We start from the raw sequence: 19421 nt of genomic DNA, 5'->3' as shown, positions 1-19421 counted from the left end.
CAGAACTGTCCAGTCTCTGGCATTGGTTTGTTCAAAGTTTGACCGCTCCTTCATGCAAAATTCCTTCCACTGCAAGATGTTTGAGGTTTTTCTTTCCTGTTTCAAATGTCCCCTCAACATTTCAGTTGGACTGACGAGGTCCTTCCATAAGCCTGTATTCTTTCAGTTTGAGACATTTTTTGATGTATTTACGAGTGTGCTAGGATCACTATTTTGCAGTCCAATTCTGATTCAACTTTAGCTTTTTTTTAGACAGATGGCCTCACATTGTTGTCAAGCGCTCTTCGATATGATTCAGAATTCATATTTGTGTCAGTTATTGCAAACTGTCCAGTCACTGAGGCAGCAAGGCAACCCCAAACCATAACATCTCCACCATCGTACTTCACCATTTCACACTGAAGAGCTGTCTTTGGTCTGCACCAAACATTCCAGCTGTTACTGCTGCCAAATAACTATATCTTTGATTCATCTGTCCACAGCCTATTACTCCAAAACGCCAGTTCTTTGCCAACATGTTCACTTTCAAACTGTAGCTTTGCTTTAAAATTCTTTGTGAACAGCAAAGACTTTTTTCCTGGCATGCCTCTCACACAGGTCAGATTTGTACAATCTCCTTCTGATGGTGGATGGAAGTTACCTGCAGATACTTTTTCCACATGACTGATCTAGTTTTTAAAAATGTGAATGTGATTTTAATTCTCACATTTGTTTGAGTATTTCATCTTCATTTGTAGGGACTGTGGATCAAATTTTTGCTTGTCCTGTTATGTCAAAATCCATCAACCCCCATGAAAGGTGTTTACATTTTCACATGTACGCATGTAAGCATGTCCAAGCTCACACGTGTACACAGGCAATGCACATTCCTGCTGATAGCGTCCTCCTAATCTACTGACTGATGGTTTACGGCTGTAAGGAAATGTAGCAATGAAAAACCAAAGGTAGGGAGAAGAAGATATTGCATGCATAACCCCTTCAAAGAATTTTAAAATTTAACAGTTCAGTGGTATCCTGGCATGTAGAAAAGGTACCAGGGAAATGAATAAATGTCTTACACCATAGCTATTTATAATGAACAATACTCTAAGTATACCTTAAGAGATAGCTTTTGTTTCAGTGCTTTCCAAGTTAAGGGTTGACACCCTGACAGGATGCTTCAAGATACATCTAAGTGCATCTGTTCTTCTCTTCTTTTAACTAAATTTGTGCTATTCTTGCCAAATATTGTACCGTCACAAGTCTCTAAAAAGTATTCAAATGAAACAATCTGAGAAAGGAAGCTGGGACAAGAAGTTTGAAGATGTTGCTGCTTTGTATTAAGCTATCATACACTGTTTTAGTTGCGAAAATCAAAATGAAATAAAGACATTTTTGGCAGTTTTGGATCTCCATAGCTTTAGATCTATTACAGGACTTAAAGTTTAAAGCTGTCTGGTGAGTAAACTATCCACCCATCCATTATCCATACACCACTTAACCCTCATTAGGGTCGCGAGGAACTTGAGTCTATCCCAGGAGACACCCTTGACAAGTCATCAGTCTATCACAGGGCTACACATGGAGACAAACAATCACACTCACTTCCACACCTATGGACAATTCAGAATCACTAATTAACCACCAATCCATGTGAGTAAACTACATCACCATCATTTTAAAAACGCTTGATGAGACAACTTTTCTCTGTATATGAATGGATCAGCAGCAACTCTTAAGCCATTGGATCATCCTGCATTAAGATTATACTGGTCACAATTGTAATACTCATAATTATGAGCTGTATGCTGAGGTTGGGAGGCCCTCTGTAAGGAGTGATACACACTAGGTTTTATTTACATATAAGGCTCTGACTGTTTATTTTACCCCCTTATGTCTTTTAATGCGGGCTTTCACCAAACATACTCAAATGACTGGAATATGCTGCAGGTGCCAGTTGTTTTTAAGAAGCTTGGGAAATCTAGTTTTACTCACTGTGCACCTGCAACCTGGAATAACCTGTATCCTTCATTTTATTCTACTTCCAGATGTTTTTGTTGAAAGTGACTCAATTGTTGTTTAGAGCTGAAATACTCTTTAGTAATGTTTGTATTATTTTACTAACTTTGACTTTTAATATTTTGTTGCAATCCAGCTTTCTTATTGTGTACATAGACTACCATTCAAAAGTTTGGGGACATGTCCTTATTTTTGAAAGAAAATCAGTGTTGTTTTCAATGAAGATAACATTAAATGAATCAGAAATACAGTGTAGACATTGTTATTGTGGTAAATGATTATTCTAACTGGAAATGGCTGATTTTTAATGGAATATCTCCATAGGGGTACAGAGGAACATTTCCAGCAACCATCACTCCTGTGTTCTAATGGTGTTAGCTAATGGTGTTGAAAGGCTAATTGATTATTAGAAAACCTTTGTGCAATTCGGTTAGCACATGAATAAAAGTGTTAAACTGTCTGACCCCAAATGTTTTAACAGTAGTGTACATCTTTATTTTCTTACTCAGCTATATTGTAAATATGGCTTCCATTCTTCAATGTACTCAAAATCAGTCATTTTTGCTCCAAAAGCATTAAAATACATTTTAAAACTTTGCATATATTTATAGGTTTGTATTCTTTTGTTTGTTTTATCACCTATCATCATTTTCTCAATGGAAACTGTATCCCACACTGCTCCAGGGGTCACCTGTTGACGGTACAGTGGAAATTCAAATCTCCTGCCAGAGCAGTCTGGTGTGCCGCTACCGCCACCGTGTGGCTACAAAGTGTACTACTGCACACATGAATGGCACATCGTTCGAAGGCTACAAGTTGATGAAAATGATTTGACAAGCGGCGGAAGCTCCGGTGCGACTCCGAAAGCTTTCCTGGTGCGCACCTCGTCGGTTTCCACGGCGGATGCCAGCCGCTGTCACAACACCAGAGCTCGGCGAGGGCGCACGCAAAGTTCACCTCCAGCAGTGTGTGTGTGTGTGCGTGTGTCTGTGAATGCATGTGTGCTCAGTCTGTCTGTCTAATAGACTGACCCCCCAGCACGCTGTTTAAAGGGAAGACAAGAGAGCTGAGTCAACGAATCACAAGGAGAAGGATGCAACAGTTGATGTGCGCTCGCTGCACAGTTTTCTTGCGTTTGGAGACGGCCTGCACACAAGGAGGACTGCGGCTGTGATCTGAGTGGAGAAAGGATCGGATGTTTTGCTGCTTTAAAACTCATCTGTCAGATCAAATCAAACGGCAGATCTGCGCTCCTTCCAAGCGGCGGTTGTAAAGTTCGGCTGTCCACACGCGTCGTCTGTTTTTCTCGCCCAAAATGGGCATTTGGACTGTAGTGCATTTGGAGGGACTTCATGCTCTGCTGGAATGGAGTTGAAGTGGGGATTTCGGATGGTCTGCGGCGGTGAGTAGCAGCGCAAGTCTGCACCAATATGCATCGGATTCTGCAGAGGAGGAGAGTGCGCAAGCTGCGGGTCGTCTGGGCTTCTCTGGCCCTGGTGGCTCTGTCTCTGGCCGCATGCAGCGCGCTGTTCACGGCGTGGACTTGGCGACAGACTCGGGACCTGTCTCAGTCCTTCAAGATCCTGCAGGACCGACTCGAGCAGGTTTGTAGAACATTTTTTTTAAAGCACCCCAGCCGACAAACATCCCCCCTCCGAATAGCATGCATATTTGTCCCAACAATAATATTTACTCGCCTGCAACTTTGACAGACTTTCAAGTGTTTGTTATGTAACTTCTTTTGTGGCTGCGGTTACGGGAATCTTGGCGGGAGGTACAATATATGGACAAATGCAATTCCACGCTTTTCTCTCGCCCCCCTTGCACCATTTCTCCGCTTGGCACTTTTATTACATACCAATAAGCGCAGTGAAATTGTGCGGAGTTTATTTTCGTATCCACCCCCTCCGTCTCCCCCCGCCATGTTTAATTACTCTGGTGCCTGTTGTGCTCCAGTTTTATCTCAATTTACTGGAAAGCCTCAACTATTTGGCGTATGAGCACTTTCTACCCCACTGACTGCTCTGAGCCTTGAGGCTGCAGCAGCCCCTGGATGATAAAGTGTGGCAAGTGTAAATCATTTGCAGCCTGCATGGCCACTTTTCATGCACATGACAGCATGAGCTAGATTGAAATCAGAGTTGAACTTGCAAGAAAATAGCCCTAAATCTCGAGCTAAAGTGCAGTTTTGAAGCTTCTTGCACTTGCAGCGAATGCGGGGTTGCATCACAAGGCAAATTATTTTCCTAAAAGGAGCCAAAAGGAGCTGATGGAAATTCTTCTGGTTTGAACTTCACAGTATTTACAAAACCAGGTTGCACTGGATTTCAGATCAAGAGGACAGGTTGGCTGTGTATCATGTTGACAGACCTGCACACACACACACACACACAAACACCCCAAAATTGGACACGTGGAGTGTTGATGCTGGAGCCGTTCCCAAGGGGCCCTGTTCTGTCCATTTGACCGGTCGCCAACTCCTGATGAGAGCCAGTGAGTGAACGTCTGGAGAGCGAAGTGCAACTCTCTGCCTCCATTTCCACAGTAGCAGTAAATTTAAACATACTTCTCCTGGAGCTAGCTCTCCTCTTAACTTGATATAGACCTCCTTCGGTCATTTAGTGGGCCCCAAGCCAAGGATTTCAAACTTTGCTACCTGCACAAAATGCATTTCTTTCTCCAAAAAAAAGGGGGGGGGGGGGGGGTAGACATGAGGAATGTAAAGCACTAAAAACATGCATTAGGTGTCGCAACCAGTCTCTCTGAGGAAATGGTAGATCTAAAGGCAGCAGGGGCAGGATGCTGGAAAAGACGGGCCTTGCTTATGTGGCTGGCTGACTGGAAGAGGCCGTCTGTGGCTCTGTGGGTTCGGTGCCAGAAAAAAGTCATAAGAAACTAACTGGACATTTGTTAATAGTGTGGTTTTTCCTCTCTCTCTCTCTCTCTCTCTTTCAACAGGTCAATACACAGAGGAAGGCCATTGTTCAGCTCATTCTGGAGAAGAGAGAGCTGCTGGTGGGGCAGAGAGTCAAGAGAGACGGTATTGCAAATCGAAAGTCTGCCAGAGCTGCATTTTCTTAACTTCAGCACCACCAATGTATAGAAGTTTCTGTGCTTTTTAGCCGTCCAAATCACCACAGACACAATATACTTACCAACTGCACTCGGTTGTTTTTTTGGGAAGAACATTTAACACAAACGCTGGCCAGTCTTGGCCCACATGCCACTTTGGTCAGGTCTAGCGGGCCGCAGGCACAACCCGCTGCTAAAAGTTGACACAGGAAAAGTAGGCAGCTGGATGACTGTTTCAGAAATTACAGGTCTGACCAGAACGGCCTCGAAGCCCAGAAAACCAGCTGGCGCGGGAGTGAGGCCTTGTTGCACGCTTTTGGGCAATGAAATTGATTTTTTCCCCGCCCTGAGCACACGACTGACACAGCTATGATTTGTTGTGAAAGCAGTGATATTTGATGACCTATCATTGCAGTATTTATAGCTTCTGCTTGCGTCACCATCATGGGACTGCTCGATTGTTCACGTTTTGTCCGAGAGTGAACCCTCAGACGCTTTCGTGCTGGATTGCACTTGAGGGATGGATGTCCAAATTTGACAAAAGGATTCATTTAGAGACCAGCATGTCTCTCCAAAATATCTATATTGATATCCTCTAGATACTAACTTTTTTTTCTTTAGTAACGGATATCTGATTTTGTCTTCCAAAACGCATTAAACAGTGTTCAGAAATTCATGGCTATCAATGGAAAAAAAAAATCCAAACAGCTTTTTCCAGTTTGTGGAAAGTTGACCGGCGTGGTGCAGCGTTTCAGCAGGACACTGCTTTTATGTTCTCTCCTCATGACTGACAGCTTAAGTCAGGAAAATCTGGCCGGCCTGAGGGCTTTATGCTCGCCCATAGCAAATCCTAAGTCTACAGGGTCACCCACCTGTGAGTTATTTTAGCAGGAGCTTAATATTCTTGAATGATGTGGGGGCCCCGGTGTTTGGGTGCTCCGTCCCGAAACATAAAGTACATATTTCACAGCTCATACGCAGAGTATTCCAGTCGTATCAGTGTTTGAAATCGCTCCCTGCTGGCCAAATTGTGGGGCTAAAATAAACCTTTAGTGAGTAACAAGAGCAGGCGTTCTTCAGCACTGGCCTTTTAGTGTTGTGTTTTATTTATTGTATTTATCTGAGCAGGGGCCGTAGCTGTTGCTTCACTCTGTTCTTAATCGACTCTTTTAGGTCACAGAGCAGCCAAAGACCTTTTTCGACTCTCTTTTTCCAGCACTTCATTTTTCTTATTTAGCCTTCTAGACCTTCACTTTGTCTTTTATGCATGTCTCTAATGCTTTCTTATTCACTTTTCCTCTGTCCATCTTTTTTTTTTGTTCCTCAACACTCACACAAACACAGCCCCCCATCCTCATTCTTCCATCCTTTCTCTGTATTCTGTATTTTCTAGATGACTGCGACCAGCTGGCTCTAAGATTAGCCCCCACAGGAAAAAAAATGAAAGAGGCACACGCTTCTGACTGAAAATAACAGTTTAAGGAAATATATTGAAGCACGTGAAAGGAAATCCTTTGCCCATCTGTTAACCGCATTAAAACTAGCCAGGTTGAGTCTAAATGGTAGCAAATTAACACACCATGTTATTAGACAGATGCAGATGGGGATAATTGTTTTATCAAAAAAAAAAAAAAAAAAACAACCCACAGACGTTATTTTCTTTGCATTCAAACTCATATTCTGTCTCTCTTTGCCTTCCGAAAGGGGGGACGCTGCGAGGGAGGAATGGAAATGGAAAGAAAGCGGCGTCTCATTTTGAGAGTAAGTGGCTTGGCAGATCCCTTATAGCCATCTCGTGTAGCATCTGCTGAAGTGTTTTCAATCATATACCCCTATACGATTGCACTCATAAAATCTTAATTGACTTTCCCTTTTCTTTGTCTTTCAACATCTCTGTTACTTTCCATCAGTAACCAAAGTCTCCTCTCAGCAAGGTAAGAGTCATAAAAATGAAGGATAGAGGATCATCTTTGAATCTTTAGTCTAGGAGATGAATAACCTGAAGTGTGTGTGTGTGTGTGCTATAGTTGGAGAAGGTGGTGTGATAAAGGGCTGGGAAGAAAGGACGTTGAATATGAGTAAAGCGGTGAGGTACAACAAGGAGCAAGGCACCTTCACTGTGGAGAAAGCGGGTGTCTACTTCCTGTTCTGCCAGGTGAGTTTCTGCTGGGAGTTGTAGTTTATTTAGTTGCACTAGTCAATAATTTTAAAATAATGGATCAAATGGCCATGTGAAATATTACAGGAGTTGCAGAACAGCAGAGAATTATTGCAAACGCCTCAGTGCTGCAAACGGTTTCAGTATCTTTTAGCTCTTTGTTTTGGTTTTCTGGCATGTTCTAGTACACTGCCGTTGACCTCAAAGCCCTTTTCAACTGTTTGCAGTCAGCCCAAACTTTATTAATGCAGCTATACGTTGCGCAATAACTAGAACATATTTTGAAAGTTGATATCAGCACACAGTATGGATGAAATGTGTCCATGGAAATAGCAACATTTTATCATTTCGTCAGTTTGCCAGTAATTATCCTGTTGATTTTAAGTGATTTTCAAGTAGGACTAGGTATCAGTGTCAAGCAAACTTTGTCTACAGGACTATTTTAATATTTGATATCGTTTTCTTGAATCAGAAACTAAGGTTTTCTAGAAAACATCCTAATATTTGTGTTTGAGTTGTCAAAAAAAGTGTGGTTTAGGATTTTACACAAAACGCACATCCAAGGTAAGATGTCCTTTATCCAAAAAGTTGTTGTAAAATTATCTTCCTTACTCCCTGAGAAACAGTGATGAGATGAGATCTTTGTCAGCTATGGTGAATCAACAAAGTCTTGGGTTTATAAAAGCAGTCTTTATTTTGTTCAAGCAGTCATACTGGAGGCGAATATCAGGTTTTGGGTAATCTTATGCCGCCAGACCATCGTCTTGTTAGGCTCACAGAAGCCTGAAGAAAATAGAGTTAAAAACAGCAACAAAAAAAACCCGTCCTGATAGCAGGAATTTTGAAATCCCAAGGCAGTCTGGTTCGTTTTTATTTGAAAAACACAGGAACAAGGGCTCCCTGCGGCTCTGCTGACTTCTCTTGATGTAGATCTCTTGACCTTCTCTGCCTCTTAAGGTGTTGTTCAATGAGCAGCAGTCTCAGTATGTGAAGCTGGATGTGGTGACCAGCGGCCAGAGGCCTCAGAAGCTGCAATGCATGGAGGGATACGGGACGACCCCCTCCGCTGGGCCGCACCCTTTCCACTTCCTGAAGCCCTGCCAGGTGTCCGGCCTCCTGCGACTGGACAAAGGCACGGAGCTGCAGGCCATTACAGGCTCGTCCTTCAGGCTCCACGCTGTAGGCAATCCTTCGGCCTCGCCTCACGTCTTCAGTATCTTTAGAGTCAACTGAGGCTCAGTGCTCAACTGAGCTGGGTTGGAAACTTTTCACGCGTACAAGAACTCATCTGAGTGCAGCAAAATTAACTTGTTTTTCTACGGATTAGAGGGTTTTTTTTCGACATGGTGAAACAGCCATAAGCAGTCAAGGCATCACATAATGCTACAGCTTCTTCCCAAAGACGTTAATTTGAAAGACAAACCTGACATTTGTGGAAGCTGTTATGGAATTTTTCTCTGGACTGCGGGGCTGTTTTGGAACGCAGATTTTGGATTAAAACCAAGACCCACAGTGAACAAAATGCCTCGATGAATGTCTGCCGAGAGAACAGATGTGATGGAAGCTGCTCTGTAGATACAGAGCTCCATATAAAAAGAAAATTCCTTGGATGTTCATCTTAGCCTTTGTATCATGCAATAAATTGTGCTTACACTCTCTTTATAAGACTGACAGTAAAACTGTGCATGCACCTTCCACTTCCACAGCTGAGAGCACGTCTGTGAACGTCTCGACACTATAAAAGCCTCCATGACTTGTCATTGATATTTTATATAATGCAGCGTCTGCGTGTATGAAATCTTACGAATCAAACTATTCTCGTTTAAACTGATTTTATGATCTCAACAATGCAGTGTGTATGAGTGAGTGTGAAATTACTGCAAGCCTTTTTTAAAAAAAAACAAACTTTGTAGATATATGTCACATTTTTACGTATGTGCATCAAGTCAGGAGCTGGTAAAGAAAGGAGAACATTTTAAATAACATGGATGTGAATTTGTTCTCTTTTCTATGGTCAAATGTTTGTATACTTTTGAAAAGTAGATGCAAGTTATAGTAAGCAAAGCATACCGCTTTAAATACAGCTTTCTGTCTTTTCTTCTTCCTTCTGTTTGATGACACAATAACCATCACTTCTGTGCTTTTTTTGTAAATTATCTGACAATTGTTCATCAGTCAGTCGAAATAGAATTAGGGAGGCTTTAACTACAACTTTAGTTTAATTTACTCTTTCAAAATCAAGTACACAGTGTAAAGAACTTTACATAAATGATTTACTTACAAATAACACCAGAAAGGGAAACACCAAAAACTATTAGATGGATTTCCGTGATACTGGGGCACCCATTCAGACACCACTCGTCAGGATAAATTGTTATCACTTTCTGGGTCCATCAACAGGTCACGACTTTAGTCTGTCCAATAATTGTGTGACATTATACCTAAAAAAAACTCCAGTTCCATCAGCCTTAGCTAAAATACTTAGCCTGTATGTAGAAAGTGAAAGTAGCCCTGCAGGTCTGAACAGTAAAGCCAGCATGGAGTGCCTTAAACCTGCATTTTTTCCAACAGTCACCAGGAGGCGAGTCCTCTAGTTGCAAAAAGAAGGCCAGTTATATAGATGTCTATGAGAAAATGACCCTACTTCTCACTTGATTTATTGCCTCAATCAACATTTTCCTAATTAGTTTATGGTCTCAATCGATTGTTTCAAGTGTCCTTCAATAAAGCTATTTAGCTCATTTGGTAAATTATGGTCCCACTTAGAGTGAAACAGACAATCAGGGTTGGCTTTAGTGAAAGGATCCTTGTGATTGACAGGTTGCTACTGTATTGCCTTGTGTAATATTCTCGAGTTCTTAGTCAGATCTGCTCTCACTCATCACACCAGGGATGTGATGGTGGGCAGATGCGGTTAAATTCGGTGCTTCAAAGTGGTAGTTCACTAACCAGTTGCTGACGTGAATGTAGCTACATCCATCTTTTATATACAGTCTATGTTTTGACATTCATTAGCAAACATTAGCTCACCAACATGTTCAACATGACAAAAATGATACCTGTCACACATCAGCATGTTAGTCTGTACAACCTCACAGAGTTGTTAGCATGGCTGTCACTCTTAGCATTAATCTTACTTAGCTTGCAATTACCACAGCAAGTTGCTCTTTTTAATTCAAAAATATCACATTTATTACTGTGCTATTTCACACATACCTACATATACACTTACAAGTCAACTCTGAGTTACATCAGTCTGTTGCAGCCTCCATTGTATTGATTTTTAGTGCTAATTAGCAAAAGCTAACACACTAGACTGAGTTACAGCATTTATACTGTTATTGTGAGAGTGCTAGCATACCAGCTGGTGTGGCTGTACACTGTCTTCTTGCCCTAAGGATGTAGCTTAGCTTGGTTGACTTTTTTCTTCTTTTTTACTTTATTTACAAAAGACAGAAATTAGGACTGCAAATCACTTGTGTGACACCAAAGCACTACTTTGCAGAAACATGGAAAAGATCCAACATTCATTTACAATGGAGCAGTTCCAGGTTGTGCGCCTTGATAACCTCAGAAAATAACCAGAAAGTTCTGGTTATTTGGATTCTGGCTGGGAACGAGTGGGAAATGGTATGACACTGAAGCTTGTGTTTTAACTCCAAAGATTCATATATCTGTCTGAGATATACAGAATGTTTCTCAATCACTTCCATACTTTTGTGTCTTTGTGGAAATGAAACTCCTTCTATTCTCTCATATGCTGCTGCTTTCTGTAATATTCACTGCTACAATACAAACAGTGTGTATTTCTAGCAGTGGGTTTCAGCACTCCCACTCTTGTTTATAAGTAGTTTTTGTGGACGGACCGCATTGGTTTCTCCTCAGCACTTTACTGCAGCGATCGTAGTGTTTTTAATTGGAGCCAAACATTTGTGTTGTCAAATGGAAAAATGCTCGATTTGAGAGTGTAGACATTACATCCTGTTTGATTTCCTCGTCTTTTTCCTCTTTCCTTTTTGTGTCTCAGTCGCCCCACTGCACATCCCTGTGCACCTCATATTTCCCTGTCAGCACCGATCACACCGCACACACACACACAAAATCCCTTGAATGTCCTCTGCACACACACACACCAGCGGCAGCCATCTAAATTTTCACTTCCTGAATCTGAACTTGAACCACATAGCTTAAAACCTTTGAGGAAAAACATGCCTTGTCCCTCCCCCGTCGCCGCACACACAGCCGTACACACTTCCCTGCCCCGATTCCTTTTTTTCCCTAAATGTCAAAGTTTATTACCACCTCGGAAAATCTTGTGAAGACTTGTGAAGAAGTTGCCTGTAAAATGATGATGTATGCATTGCCTTAAAATTGTTTTTTATTTCTTCTCAACTCACTCATCATAAATGTTGAATAAACTTTCCTTATTGTTTTTAATATTTTAATTGTTATACTTTCAGTTTTATTTGATGAAAAAAGGCAACTAGGAAATATAAAAGGAGGTAAACTGTTAAAAATGTATTAACTGTTAAATAAAGGGGACGGGATAAACAGTAAAGTTAAATCTGCACTACTCACTGTTTCTATTGCACCAGCAGCTCAAATCATTTTGCTTACTGTGAAGTTGTGTCTAATGACAAACTGACAGGTAAATGCCATTTTGCAGTTTCTCTCATCTCATCTGGTTTTATAGCCTGTAGCTTGAATGTTTTGGTTCACTGTCACTGCTTTCATCAGCACTATTCTACCCACAGAAAGATGATTTCAGCGATGAATTAGCCCATTGTACAATATGTGGCCAGCACTGAACACCAGACAAGCAAAGTTAGCAATCAGCTTGTAAACAGAGAGCTCATTTAGATGCCACATATTTTTGTTGTTTTGTTTTCTTCTGTTATTATTTTGAGTTGATGCAGACCAAAAGTAGGGTGAATATTAGACTTGCAAAGATCAAAATTAATTTGGTGTTGATTCTTGTCTGCTGGATGTGTAAGACAATTCATAGCCAACATGTTAGCCTGAACATCTTTTATAGGGCAACAAATAAGTCTCACATCTTGTTGTGTTTCACCCAGAATGGAAAACAACCTTCTTGCCTTTTGAACTCTTATCATACAGTGTGTGGGACTATGCTCACCTGAGCTGTGAGCAATTCAACACAGGGTGGATTTTTCAGATTGTTACATTTGAATGCTTTTAAAAGAAATATACAAACATCGTTTAGTGAAACGGAAATAAGTCTTATTACCTTATCTTAATGTACAGGCCTTCATGGACTAGTTTAAATACATTTCCAGCGCTATCTGTTAAATCCTCCTCCATTTTAACATTTATTCTGAAGGGACCTGATCTCAGAGAGCGTTCACCCAAGACAGTCCATAAATTATGTGAAATGAGCCCATCAGTGTGCACTTAATGGGAATTGACTTAATCTCCAGACTCTTTCATTAGCAATCATAAAGCTGTGATAACAGTAAATAGTGAACTGTGAGGCATCAATCTGCTTCGAATAACAGAGCAAGATGACTCTTTGCCGTTACTCATCGTGAATCACTAGCCATCTGCTCCTCGGGGTCGTTTTGTGAGTGTGGGAGACAGAGCAAAGTGTTATAAAGGCCTGTGAGGAGCAGACACTGAATCAGTGTGTTGTTCTCACAGTCTCTCATATTAGCAACTTCCCGCTTCTATGCGGCATTGACCGCCGCCATCAGAGAGGACTGACTCAGCACTTTTCAGTCTCTGAGGAGTAGTTTGCTGAGTCATAGAATAGAAGAAGTTCTCTTTACTTATTTTTATCAATGAGAGAAAAAAAGTTGTTTACACAGTTTGAAGCTCACATGTGATAAACATGATGCATGTAAAATTTATGGAATATATTATGTACAGGGGGTTCGATTTACCCTATGCATCTGAATCATTTAGTCATATTTTGTTGAAATAGACATACGTGTTATACATTACAGTATATGCCCCTCTGTCTGCCTTTACAATGCCTAACTTTTCACAAAGCTTTCAGGAATACACACAATAAAATCACAAATTTATGAGGTGATATTTGCACAAATTATGACACTACTTAACTATGTAGCTACAAAAAGCAACACAGCCATACTTAATAAAATTAAAAGTTGCATGTCTAACCTTAAAAATGGAGATTTGCAGGGCTGGCGGACAAGCTGTTGTTCTAAGCTGAATAAAGGGTAACCGCTCGAAAGATACTTCACTATATCATCCAAAACTAAGTATATGCTCAAACTCATCTTTCATATCGCCATGAATGAAAACCACAGAATGTCTGGGCTACAATAACAAACATTTCTGCCGATGAAATTTCCAGAGACGATAATATAAAGACTGAATGACTGACTGAAACCAGGAATGCAAACTGTAAACAATTTCCTGAACCAATAGGCTGTCACACAAACAATCAATAACTCATTTTTTGTTTGAATGATTGAAATACAGTCAATGTTTTCTCCATATGCTGATAAAAAGACAGACACTAAATGCTCACTCCAGAAGTTGTCTGTTAATTAGACATTTGAAGACAGATAAAGTAACACAAGGTTGCCGAAATTATAACATTAAACTTTGGTAACATTTAAAATTGCTGTTCTGAAATTGGCTTGATAATATCCAAAGTACTGAACACAGTAGTCTTCCACAGGAAATCGGCCCCCTTCAAAATATTTTTACACCGAGCTTTTCATCACTTTAGTTTGAATGTTGCTGGAAGCACACAATAAAACCCTTTTACATTTTTACACCTGCAGAGTTTATCCACACAACTGCCACACTTGCAGTTACACAGGCAGGAAGATAAGCTTGCTTTATCCAGCTGTTACGGAGGTCAGCAAACACACATCTAACTCCATCTCATTCACCAATAAAATGTACTTACTAACCTATAGCAAATTTACAATATATTTTCGGACAAGTAAACTGCATGTCCCTTGTTAGGTGATACATGTTTTAATTGATTGTGTTGGGAAATTAATCTATTAACATTATGCATCCCTAATTGAAGTACTTGTTTTTAGTCAGTGATAAGCCTACCTCCAACTTTTAAAGGAGTGCGAGAAAACACACCTACCTCACAATATGTCAGTTATGTTGGCGGTGTCTGTTGCTGTTTCCATCATCTTGCTCCACCTGTTGGTTGTGCTCCTTTCAGCTGCCACCCTCAGGCTTTGTGTCTCCTCATTTTGTACACACTGCCAACTGTAAGCACCCACAAATTGCAAAAAAAAAAAAAAAAAAAAAAATGTAGTGCAATATCACAACGAAAAATAAGGCAACTTCTACCAGCAACATCTTAGAAGCATGTCCAAAACACAGCTAGCAGCTAATGTCACAAGCTAAAAAGCCGCTAACTATATCATATCGCTAGTTTGTAAGCTAATGCTAGCTACCACGTTAGCTTACGATTTGAAAGCAGCTTTTTTATTTATTTTTTTTTTTTACATAGCTTCCTACGTATTAGCCTGCTAGCTCACTAGCTAAGATTGGTTCTTGTAATAGCACAGTATAAGGCAGTACTGACGCAAATGTGACAACCCGTGTTTTGTTTGTTTAAAGGGATTTTTATTCATAGGGAATTTCGCTGGATATTCCATTCGCTATTAATCATTTACACACTTTTAAAAGACTCACCGGAGCTCTCACACGTCCACGACAAGGCCAAGCTAAAGTCTCTGGCTACAGCGTAACATGACCGCGTTTGATTTAACATTAGCAGTAATAGGCTACTCGTATTGTCGAGCCCCAATGGCAAAAAAAACAATTACTGTTTTCCTCCGGCAAATGGGCTGTTTTTCGGGAAACTTTAGCCCGTCGTTGTAGCCTTGCACGGCCTGAGCTCGAGGTGGCTAATGTTAGCTTGTGGAAGCTAACTGTAAAGAGATTTTGCTGCGCAGGTGTTACTAATTAATTAAGTCAAGGTTTAATCGCACCATTCTTAGACTACGGTTTAAGCATTTAGTTATATATTAGGTTTAAATTATTTAAAAAAATAAGTCAGACCTTATAAGTGTACATGTCAGAAGTGTTGAGCTCTTTAAACATTATGGGGGTTAGTCTAGCACAGAAATAAAGTTATTTCAGACTAAAATCTATATATCATGTGTGTGAGACACCAGCAATAAAAGTTAATCTCACTTTCTTTCTGTGCTTACTCCATGTTCCAAATTAATATGACAGTCCAAGACCAAACTGTGCCTTGGAAATAAGTCTGAGGTATGATGATCCACAGAGCTGTAATCATTTACAAAAATGTTTGAGAATCACTGAGGAAGACTGGGGTTTCCAAAATTTAGTTACCAGCTTAAGTGACATTAGTATATATTCTAGGTTATTAATACTCATCCTATTTTTTTTTTTTTTTTGGATGTCCAACTTGTTAAATAATCCAAAGTAGAAGATGCAGGTGTGAACAGAAAATGTTCACCCATGAAATTAATACCACAGTATGTCCCCACAGAAATACATAATCAGCTACAAAATGTGATTTCGTTATAATTAGGTCATGTTTTATAAGTAGCTAAAGGAAACATTCATATCCACAATACTGGTGCAGATGTTGTGAGACTACGAAACAAAAAAAAAATTAAAACCCTTAACATGACAAGAAATGTTTAGAAGTTACTACATAAATCAGACTTTTACAGGAAAATAAAATACCGAGTTTTTTTAGGCTGCATATTGAAGCTACATGTCTTTTTGTATTAGCATGCTGACATTTGCTTTTCAGCAGAAAACACAGAGCACAGCTGAAACTAAAAATGAAAAGTTGCAGGACCATCAAAATCATTACAGTTCATACTCTCAGAAACATAAAGGACTTCAATCCATCTAGTAGCTGCTGATATTTTTCAGTCTAGACCAAAGAAGTGAACCATTTTCCAATATTCAACACCATCTGAAAAATCCACACAGTGATTTTTTTTTTTTATCATTTCATTCAGTTTTATTACAAACAAAAAAAAAGAAAGAAAGAAAAAGAGGAGATGCGTCATCATTGACATGTTTTCACTGCCACTCATCATTTGATCGGCACCACTACATACACAGTGACACAAGATACCCAGAAAAAAATCAACATAAAATTCTGGAAAGAGGACAAAGTAAAAGAGGAAAAAAAGAAGTGCTTTTTTTGACGCAACATTTTAGCTTGGGGTTGCAAAACTTCTGCTTGAAACTTAACACATTTGTAAAATGGACTACTTCTGGGAAGATCCGTGTAAAATTTATGGGATAAATTAACTCCTAGCTATTCTTTTTTTTTCATTTTTAACTTAAAACAGACAGTGCTGACTAAAATTTACAGGTTGACATCAGGTTCTTAATTCATTTTATTGACTTTACATTTGTTCAGCTATGTTTATTAAGGCGTTTTTTAATGATGCGGTGTATAAAATGGATTTCCAGCCTCTGATTTTCCAGATAATAACTGAGTATTTTTACTGGAGTTACATAGTATGCATTTTCATTTCTGCTCATAGAAGCATTTAGGGTTACATATGGCCTATTTTCTATATATGTATGTCATTTGCAAGCCCCAAATCTAAAATGTAAGCAAGAAAAATTAGTTTTCTTGTAATATATCTTCTTCTGAAGTTAGCTCAACTTCTTCGTTTGCGTTCTCTTGTAATTATAGGACAAACATGGCAAAGAGGTGCATCATGTGTCGCACGCACTGTGATGTTTTTCGTAGTTTCTCGTTACAAAAAAATGTCTCTTTTGGTAGAAGCTCTTTCTCAAATAGCAACAGCGAGAACAACAGCAACATCGACAACAACAATACTCATAATCGCGAGAGTAAAAACACAAGAGAACACGAATGAGCTGTTTAAATATGCAAAGTATATCACAGGATTTTGTAGAAAGAAATAGAAACTTGGAAAAAAAAACAGAAAAAAGGGGCGATTGAGAGAAGGGAGGGAAGGAAAGACGAGGATGGGGGGGCGTCAAGAGGAGTGCTGAGGGTGGTCGATAGGTTTTAATAACACTGACTTGCTTATGAAAGGTTATAAACATTCATAGGAGGTTTCTGAAAAATAGCATCGTCGCGAGGCCTTTTCTGGAACAAACCTCCCAAATACCTCAAAGCTCTGTACATAAACTAGAACCAGGGAAGCGGGATGGAAGGGATGTCGGGAAATACTTTGTGGTCGAACAAGTCCTGAATATATTTATCATATCATACCTTTCTGCGTGTGTTTTATCTGAACGTGTACCATTGAAAAAAAGCGAAATAAAGCAAAGGCCAAAAAGGAAAAAAAAAAAAGCTGGAGCTGTGCTTGGAGCTGCTCGGGCCGAGAAATCGGAGATTCAGCTTCTCTCTGAGAATTAGAAACAGTATTAAAACGACTGTAGGCACAGCTTGATACCAATTTTTTTTTTTCCTTTCCACGAGACAGCATTATTGTGATTAGAGCATGCTTCAGGGGATGGAGTGCGATGGCAGAAATGAGTCTAGTTTCACATGCAGCTTCCTGTCGAGATATTAAGGAGCAGGGCAGGAGGAGGAGGAAGGTTACATGGTCTACTGAGAAATCTAAAAGGTTTCTAGGATTGAGGTGAGTTTAGCGTTGTGTGTGTGTATATGTGTGGTGTGTGTGTGTGTAGGTGAGGTTAAAAGCATCCCTAGAGGAGAAAGGAGGCCTGAGTGAGGAGGCCGCTTATGAGGAGTATAATGGTTTGAGGCAGACAAGAAAAGGTCACAAGAAGTTATGAGACAAGTTGGACTGTGTGTTGTGTGGATGTGTGCGTGTCCGTGGACGATAAGTGCACCTGTGCGTGACTGCTTCTGTACTGTATGTGTGTGTGTGACTAGTTTTCTGGGTCAGTACGAGGAGTAGAATTTAAAAGATTCCTGTATATATGTGTGTATGTGTGTCAAATGAAGCAACTACAATCACTAGCAGGTCAATAAGTTCACCCTCAGTCAGTCAATTAGTTGTAATACTGGACGTGTGTTGCAGAAATTGAAGATATCGTTGCAGCAGATGGGTTTCAGTGTGTGTGCATGAGTGCGTACGCGTGTGTGTGTAGTCTAGTCGTCGATACAGATGACCTCTCCGCTGCGCTGCTCCCGTCGATTGACCAGCAGCTCTGCTTCCCGCTCCTTCTTTACAGACATGGGAGGCCCGTTCAGTACTGCAGATGGAGAGAGAGAAGCGAGTTCAGGTCAACTTGTACATTGTTCTCCAGGTTCTCTTTATTCACACTACTGAAACACAAATACAAATCTCTTGTATATGTACACAACCATTTAAAAGCTTGGGGTCACTTAGAAATGTCCTTATTTTTGAAAGAAAAGCAGTTCTTTTCAATCAAGGTAACATTAAATTTATCAGAAATACAGTCTAGACATTGTTAATGTGGTAAATGTCTATTCTAGCTGGAAACGGCTGATTTAAAAAAATGGACAAAACGTTAGGCATCTATGACAGAAAAATGCTCAGTAAGCTGTAATTATTATTTGATGCTGGCATTGGTTAAAGTTTCAACCTATCCAGAAGAAACAGCCGATCAGTCATCCTTTATGCGCATTAACCCTTTTAGAACGAGTCAAAAACCACCTAAAGCAATGTGAAAAACTTTTTTGCAAAAATGAGGACATTTAAAGAAAACATTTCTAGCAAGAAACTTAAAAATGTGCAAGAAAAGCTGTGGGAGAAGAGGTTTTCGAAGGCTACCCAACACCCTGAAGGCGCTAAAGTAAATTCTAGACAGCTTGTTAAAAGAACTAACTTTTTTTTTTTAAATCACCTGAGTAAGGTTTTCTTAAATATTAAAAGCCGTTAAACATGGACTACACAATGCATTTCACAGAGCAAACACTGCTCTGCAACTACACGTTTGTTGGTTTCTGCGTTCTCATTTTCTATCAATGAAAGCAGCATTTCATAAATATTGAGGTCATAAATTTAAATGTCACCCAAAACAGTCTGACCAAACAGGACATTTGCAGAATAAACAATCATTCTTAAATGTGGTGCTTTATTGATTCAAATGTGGCAATTATTTGTTTTCTCACCAAGCATGAAAAAAGTGAGAGGGGTTATTACTCTGTCAAGGAAAGCGGCGGAGTTATGTGACGATCAGCGTACGGATGTCTGTCTGTTAGCAACATTACCCAAAAAAGGACTCTCGCATTTGGATGAAATTTTCAGGGAAGGTCAGAAATGAC

The 19421-nt window shown here is 40.0% G+C and overlaps 2 protein-coding genes across 2 annotated transcripts in view; one reads left to right on the top strand and one right to left on the bottom strand.

Annotated features, from left to right (window-relative positions):
• The first annotated feature begins 2550 nt into the window (after nucleotides 1-2550).
• On the top strand, nucleotides 2551-11673 carry tnfsf12 (TNF superfamily member 12). The gene is made up of 6 exons (XM_022204416.2): nucleotides 2551-3602; nucleotides 4957-5038; nucleotides 6775-6831; nucleotides 6981-7004; nucleotides 7098-7225; nucleotides 8186-11673. The coding sequence occupies exons 1-6, from the start codon at nucleotides 3429-3431 to the stop codon at nucleotides 8459-8461; spliced, it is 741 nt and encodes a 246-aa protein (XP_022060108.1). The 5' UTR covers nucleotides 2551-3428; the 3' UTR covers nucleotides 8462-11673.
• A 4531-nt stretch (nucleotides 11674-16204) lies between these two features.
• Nucleotides 16205-19421, bottom strand: part of chd3 (chromodomain helicase DNA binding protein 3) — a 48641-nt gene continuing 45424 nt past the window's right edge. The window contains exon 40 of the mRNA XM_022204410.2: nucleotides 16205-18385. Within this exon, the coding sequence (XP_022060102.1) occupies nucleotides 18282-18385 (104 nt within the window). The 3' untranslated portion in view covers nucleotides 16205-18281. The remainder of the gene's footprint in view (nucleotides 18386-19421) is intronic.

The sequence above is a fragment of the Acanthochromis polyacanthus genome, chromosome 23 (genome assembly GCF_021347895.1).
Source record: "Acanthochromis polyacanthus isolate Apoly-LR-REF ecotype Palm Island chromosome 23, KAUST_Apoly_ChrSc, whole genome shotgun sequence".
NCBI classification, from domain to species: domain Eukaryota; kingdom Metazoa; phylum Chordata; class Actinopteri; family Pomacentridae; genus Acanthochromis; species Acanthochromis polyacanthus.
The sequence above is the reverse complement of the archived record's forward strand: the minus strand, read 5'-3'. Positions and strand labels throughout refer to the sequence as shown.

Excerpts from the sequence above, each read along its gene's own strand:
- tnfsf12 (XM_022204416.2), top strand. The coding sequence starts at position 3,429 with ATGCATCGGATTCTGCAGAGGAGGAGAGTGCGCAAGCTGCGGGTCGTC. Across the intron at positions 3,603-4,956 it reads TGCAGGACCGACTCGAGCAG|GTCAATACACAGAGGAAGGC; the intron begins GTTTGTAGAACA and ends CTCTTTCAACAG. Across the intron at positions 6,832-6,980 it reads AGCGGCGTCTCATTTTGAGA|TAACCAAAGTCTCCTCTCAG; the intron begins GTAAGTGGCTTG and ends ACTTTCCATCAG.